This window comes from Plutella xylostella, chromosome 9, assembly GCF_932276165.1.
Source record: "Plutella xylostella chromosome 9, ilPluXylo3.1, whole genome shotgun sequence".
Classification (NCBI taxonomy): Eukaryota; Metazoa; Arthropoda; class Insecta; order Lepidoptera; family Plutellidae; genus Plutella; species Plutella xylostella.
The window spans coordinates 1,164,591-1,171,781 of NC_063989.1; the positions used below are offsets into that span (position 1 = coordinate 1,164,591).

Here is a 7,191-nt window from a genome sequence, read left to right on the forward strand (position 1 = left end):
ACCCTTCTTTTATGACGTAGGGCTTCGGGCGTCTAATTGAGAGGTTCTGACAATGACCGGACAATCCGCTTTCTACTTCGCCACATCTAAAACAGAATTGGAAAATACACCGTTTGTTTTTGGGTTGCGTGCGGAGGATTGGTGTTGCTATGTGTTGGGGAAATAATATTATTATATTGAACTTAAAACGTAATTATGTACGGTCAGCTGCAAAAGTTGTTATACATTTCTGTACCTTGTCAAACTGACGAACCGTCAATGCTTCAATGGATAGATAGGCGGTTTTTTAGATTGACAAGGTTCGAAAGTGTATAGCTACATATGCAGCTGACTGTACCTGCTTACAATTAATTTTGTGTAGGTTTTAGTATTTTTTTAGTATTTATCTGAATATGTATTACTTAAATCTGTATTTAAGTAAAAATTTTGAGTACTTAAATGTTAAATTTATTTATTTTATTTTATTATTTTAAGATTAACAAACAATAGTACATTATATTTAAGCTAATGGTATTATACACATTAAATAGTAACGAATGTACTACCAACACAGTTACCCACAGATTACCAAAAAAGTATTTTATGAGTAAATTATACCAGTTGTACAAAAACTGTGCTTTTCATAACCGTTGTTTATTACAGGGGGTTTCCCAGTTATGCTTCTGGTGAGCTAACTTCTGGCTACCGAGTAAAGTACCTACTATCGACGAAACGGAAGTTAAAACCGTCAATTTGAGTTTTTATGATTTATTTCAACTGTATTTATTTTTTTGCTACATTTTGAGGACGAAAGACGGACTATATTTTATTAATTAATGTAATATTTTATTTATTATTTTTGTAATTTAAGCGGATAACAAAACATGGCAACACCGTACCCGCAATGCAATCGTCGGGTTGTGGACAAATTCAATTTCAGAGCACCATAACCAAAGCGTCGCCTACACTGGACTACCGAACAACCTACATGTTAGATACTTCTGCTATTGATTAAACCGTAATTTGTGGTCTTGTTCACTAGAAAACAAGAAGCTTTTTATACCGAATCTCTTTTCGAATTAACAATACTTAACGCCTTATTTTTTTAAATAAATATATGTTACTTATTTTTTTTTATTTTTTTTTTTATTTATCATAACAAATCTTAGTTTTATAATACATTTTACTAGCATATTTTAACCACTATTAGGATGTTATGCAATCAAACCGATCAATTCCAAATTCAAGTACAAGAGTGGAGTGAAAAAGTGCATTGAAATAAAAATAAATAAAGTGTATGAAAGTTTACAGACAGTTATTACGAACTGTGAGTTGAGAGTTTTCAATTCCGATATAAAGTGAATCGTTTGAGAGCGATCATAAGACGTTCAACTTAGACACAGAAGCAGAAATACTGTAAAAAAAGAAATATCATATAAAAAAACCTAAGTTCGTTATTTTGTGAATAATCATTAATAACGTAAACAGTATCATGGTAATTTCTTGCCTAAAATGCAGTACTTTTAAAAACAATAATTTTTGTGTCGATTTTTTGCTACATATGGTATATTTACCATGCAGCTTATTAGTCATATTTTCTCTCAATTATTTTATGATTTCATTTCATTTCATCCTCTGCGCTGATACACATGCTGTTATGATATCTATTGGATGTGGGGGGTTGTTAAACATTTCATTTATTGACTTCAAAATTACATTTTGAACCGGTAAAGTCTCTACATGTCGGCCTAAGAAATTTCCTACACTTGGAGCTAAACTAAAAACTTGTTTACGTATTCAAATAAAGTCGAGAAAGTATCTTCAAAGGTAACTTCAAATGGGATTTCCCGTCGGTATGAGGATATAAATTATTTTTGTTTGCTTACAGCTGATCGCTTATAACGCTGTGTTGTATTTAAGTACATTGCAAAAATGTATTGCAAAACCGTGATGTCTATACTTAGAATCAAATAACCGCGTCGAATCTATAACATAAGACCTTTTAGACAGATAATACCTTTTCGCCGTAAATAACACCAATCCACTTAAACCAAACTTACTTAAACCCATCGGCGCTCGGACCGAATCATGAAATCCAATCCAATCCTGCTCTCAAAAGCCGTCTGGCGTCCTTGTGAAATTTTCGTCCACATTAAAGGTGAGTCGAGTGGGTCTCGGCCGCGCTAAGGCCCCTCGATCAGGCGGCGACGGCGATAGGGCACACAGCTGTGCAAGGAGGCCACTTCAGCCGCTAAACTCCTTTGTCCTTCGCCTTTTTGTACTCGCGCGGTTTTCCTGTTTCGGCGGCAAGTACTGGCTGGCAAGTTGCTGTGAGACTGCGAAAAAGTTATTCGAAATTTGAATACGTTAGTGAGCACGTTAAAATATGCGTTTGGTTTAGCACTGGCCAGCTTTGCTCGAGTGAGCTAACGTTTTAAAACGTGCTGATACAAAACGTTCGTGAGCAAAAGGTTTTTTTTTTTAAGTTGTTAATAATCTCGGCTCGCTGGACCGACCATAGCTGTGGCTGCATAAGGAATGCCGAGGACAGAGTATTGTGGCGCTCCTTTTAAAAACCTATGTCCAGCAGTGGACTATCAAACGAGAGGAAGAAAACTTCAAAACCAATATTAATAACTCATTACTGGCTCTCATCATGACGTGTGTGTATCAAACGCATTGTTTACACGTAGGCGCCGCGTCGGCCGCGCATAATACGCGGATCCTGGCCTAATGAGGCGTCTCGACGTGCCGGCGGTGGGTGCATTCACCCTGATGGGAACCTCTGTAGGGTGACTGCGCTCCTGGTAGGCTTGGCGGGAAGCTCATGCCATCGAATTTAGGTTTCGTTTATTTTTTGAGTATTTCTGGGCTAGGGTGAGGTCCGAGGATAGATAATAATAAATAAATAGTTATACCTATTTAAAACAAATATAAATAAAGTTTTTTTTATATAAATATAGAGTGTCTATCAATCAATCTATCTAATTCCCTCCATCCAAAGGTTGTCTGGCAGAGATCGTTTTTAGTGATAAGACCGCCTTTTGTACCCTAATTAAGTTGCAATTTTGTTAATCCTTTTATTCTTTGTTGGTGTACAAATAAAGTGTATTAGTATTAATGACTGACTTGCGAAACCTACAAATGAATTTATTTAATACTTTATTGCATAATAATAATAATGAAAAAAAAAACACGCACTCACGCCTTGTACTAATGTACTCCCTTGCGGGGTAGGCAGAGGTGCATTGCTGCACCCACTTTTCGCCAGAGTGTTATGTTAGTCCCAATACTCCCAATGTAATAGGGGGCGGGCCTTTTGCCATTTTACGGGCACATCCAAGACCCGAGAACAAATATCTGTGTTTAAACAAATATCTGCCCCAGCCGGGAATCGAACCCGGGACCATCGGCTCAGTACTAGTAGTCAGGGTCACTAACCACTACGCCATTCGGTCGTCTTAATATATAATAATAATTATGATGTGATTTATTTATTTTTATACAGACTCATTGTAACATAACAGGTATCGTATATCGACCATCAAACGTACCCCAGTCCCTAAGTACATAAGCAGATATGTAATAAGCATGGTCACCCTACCTCGTTAGTCACACGATACACGACGCATTCTGTCCATCAAACCAGAGGATTCATACTTTTCATGTGGAATACGTTATTTCACATAAATGACTTATGTGATAGGTACAATATTTTTTCAAAATATCATAAACAAAAGTACTTACCTATGTTCAACGCATTCCTCATCGAACATAGTTATTTAATTCATATGTGAAAACCTTGAAGCTGAAGAGAAAATGCTGTAAAGTAGAAACCTCAAGCAATGTTAAAACAAGTGTTTCGTGCAAAAAAAAGTGAAACTGCCAGTGTAAGGTAATGTTCCCACTATCTGCCATCTAAACTGCTAACTGAGTATTGCGGTCGTTAGGCTGGGGCCCTAACGTGAAGTCAAAACGAATTATCATTCACGAAGATATTAGTGTCAAACTCAATTCAAGTTGACTACGTCGTGGTCAAAATAAGTGCGAGGATTCTCTATCATACCTGCCTGTGGCCACATTATCAGCATACCGAGAAATAAAAAATATTTAAACTTACTTACTATTTTTTGTTTTGAAATAAACAGATATTCGTAGTAGACCTCCTAGATTGTTTTTAAGATTTGCATCGCGGAATGGCACACAATAAATTATAATTGTCACAAGTAGTTCGGTCGCCCAGTACCCAGTACCATAGATCTACATTTTTACAACATGAGAAATTACTAAAATTTTTATTCTACTAGGGTACATCTGTAAGTATGAAAAAAAAAACTAGGATATTAATGTATGTACGTATTATGCTATTATGTAGGTAATATAATTTACACAATAAAACACAAAATGAGATTAAACAACAATACCAACATAAGAAAACACATAATTTCCCGAAGCTGCAAGTGATAAATCCCGAGCAAAGAAAAACTTGAAAAAAAATAAGCTCGCGAAACTTTTTAATTCGCTTGATACATTATTTTCAATTTATTAACCCCCACCAAGGAGGTATAAAACATGAATGCCTTCTCCCGATGAATCATTTACTGTGAACTCCCTGAAGAGAACAACTTTACTTATTTCCTCATCTTATTTAATATTCCTCAACAATTTTATCGTTCGTGAAATATTGAATAAATAAATAGCGTGGTATCCTCATATGAAATACGAGCCGGGGCGCGCAGAGTAGGGCGTGGTAGAGTCGCCTCTTACAGGTAGAATAATGAAATTAATCCTTGTGTTTCACTCATATCCTTGTCCTTCGGTTTTAGTTTTTTAGGGTGCCTCCCCAGTAGGCAAACTGTTCCCAGCCGCTGAGTTGCAGCGGAGTGTTCACAGTTGGCTAGTTTTTCGTTCACTCTATTTATTGGAGAGTTGCGGAAGCCTAGTAACGGGCGAAAGCGAACGATAGGTAGACTGTGTTAAAATTGTGGATTGGGGAACTTCTGAATACCAATAAATTTCATCTTCGGCCCTATGACAGCTGTCAAATACATTTTATTTGTCACATGTTCGTTTTAAGAGAAACCCAACTTTAATATAAGGATCTATCAATCAAACATCATAGGACTCATGCAATATTTTACAAAGCATAACATATTTTATTTAGCTGGCATCTGGCATATTTTCTTCTTTATATTTATCACCTTCACTGATATTGGTCAAGTCATAGCTAGTTATGATATCAGTTATCCTTAGGGTAGCCTCACTCCTGCTTCCGATGTCTAGCAGCCACGGTATCATCTCTGAAATATTGTTAGCTCCTGCAAAATGGATCCAATGCACCACATTCTCCAATGTGAAACATCTAATCAGTATATTGAACACACAAATTTTCACCAATGTTGTCATCAACAAGAAATGGGCGAGTTTGATCAATTCACCTAGCCCTCTCTCCGTCTCCGGTACTTTGTTCAAGTAAATATAATCCTTCAGATGTTGAATAGTTGACATGTTGACATCTTTGAGATCTAGCACTCCTTGTTTAGCCTCCCGCCACGGGCCCGCCAGCATGGCCTTCAATACAGGACTGCTAATAGCCATTATATGGCGATGGAAATCCACTGATCCATCTATTCCCTTCAGACTGAAGTCAATCAGGTCCTTGTCGTCATACAAAACACTGCATGGGTTGGGTACCATGAAAATGTCTATGACACCTGCAACATTCACATTCCCAGACCTGAGGTCGGATAAGCTGTAACTCTCCGGTGCCTGTATAAATCCGCCAGAACACTCTGTAGATATGATTGTAAGGGAGCTGTTGTTAATTTGTAAATGTAACATACAGTTTAAACAGTCTTTAATACGTTTGCTGAACTCAAAAGATACATTTATTATGTGGATTCGTGATTCACGTGTACCATATTTTGAATAAGATGTTATCTCCACTTTAACCTTTAAGGTGGCAATGTTACAAACTATATACTCGGGGCTCATTGCCATTACCTCCCGATGGTCCTCTTCGCAATCCAGTTTTAACTTCATGCGTGCTGCGAAGCAATTGCCTTCCTGAATATAGTTTATCAGATATACTTTTACTTTACTCTGATCCACATCACACTGAAAGAAAATTTAAGCTATTAAAGTATAACATTGACTATAACATTTAAGTACCTCATTACACTATACTACATTTAATTTCACCGTCTGCCGGCCGTGTTACAGGTCTTTAAACCTACTTCGAACACAGTTCGCTCGCAGTAAAGACAAAATCGCCAAGAGGGGAATTCTATTCTATTCTATTCTATTCTCTGTGGGGGTAACAGTACCTGCACCTGGCTCTCTCGAGTGGAACCATTGTGCATATTGCCAAGAGGGGAATCTCGTATGCTCAAAATTTGAAATGAGTTGTTTGTGTGGCGCTCCACAAATGATATGGTGCAAGAGGGAGCACCGTGCACCCACAGACCCTTGGCTCACGACCGCTTCTGGCGCAGCAGTCGACTTCGTACTTGCCTGCCCCCAAGATGGCTCACTAACCGTTTGTCGTGGACACGCTATCACACGACCGTGGCCGTTTTTGGTGGATTATACTTAGATAAGTTAGCCTTCAACTTCAACTTTTCCACAATTGTCGTATTCGTATTCGACGCTTGAGGAGCCGCGGTTTTGACTACCGCTCTGGGGCGTACCTGGCACAGAGGATTTCCCTCGCCGTGCAGCGCGGCAACGCAGCTAGCGTTATGGGGACTTTTGGGTCGGGTGCGTCCTGGGGTGGTTTATTTAGCTAAGTAAGTTGTGTTTTCTTTGTTTGTTTGTTTTTTTTTGTATTTTATTTTTGACGAAGCGAGGGTGGATTTTATGTTAAATGTTTGATAAATTTTGTATTTTATTTAATAAATGATTATTGTTATTGTATTGTCGTATTGAATTTGAAATTTGAAGCTGAATATTGCAATGATGATGGAATGAGTGACAGGTTTAGGTAAAATGTACTTATGTACAAATATTCTAGTCTATGCTTATGTGATTATTATTTGCTCAGTGGGTTCAGGTAAAACCCCTACCATAGACTATAATGTGACCAAAACTGTTCAATTTTCCACTATAGACAATACTAAAAAAAGTGGGTGTGGTGTGGTTGTGTCCGGACTCAACCGTGTATTGACATGAATACTGAGTAGAATAAGCAAGGCACAGAAACTCTCATTTTCA

The 7,191-nt window shown here is 37.6% G+C and overlaps 1 protein-coding gene across 2 annotated transcripts; it reads right to left on the minus strand.

Annotated features, from left to right (window-relative positions):
* Nucleotides 1-4,322: 4,322 nt before the first annotated feature.
* On the minus strand, nt 4,323-6,971 carry LOC119691546. Of its 2 annotated transcripts, none has more exons than XR_007266656.1 (2): nt 6,669-6,971; nt 4,323-6,096 (listed from the first exon to the last, which is right to left on the minus strand). XR_007266656.1 is itself a non-coding variant. In XM_038109269.2 (2 exons), exons 1-2 carry the CDS (start codon nt 6,339-6,341, stop codon nt 5,140-5,142), a joined length of 993 nt encoding a protein of 330 aa, XP_037965197.2. In that variant the 5' UTR covers nt 6,342-6,952; the 3' UTR covers nt 4,323-5,139. The 2 variants fall into 2 exon arrangements, 1 of the variants encoding a protein (XP_037965197.2); XM_038109269.2 differs by having other exon boundaries at nt 6,306-6,952.
* Between the last annotated feature and the right edge of the window lie 220 nt (nt 6,972-7,191).

Excerpts from the sequence above, each read along its gene's own strand:
- LOC119691546 (XM_038109269.2), bottom strand. The coding sequence starts at position 6,341 with ATGCACAATGGTTCCACTCGAGAGAGCCAGGTGCAG. Across the intron at positions 6,097-6,305 it reads CTCGAGAGAGCCAGGTGCAG|TGTGATGTGGATCAGAGTAA; the intron begins GTACTGTTACCC and ends ATTTTCTTTCAG.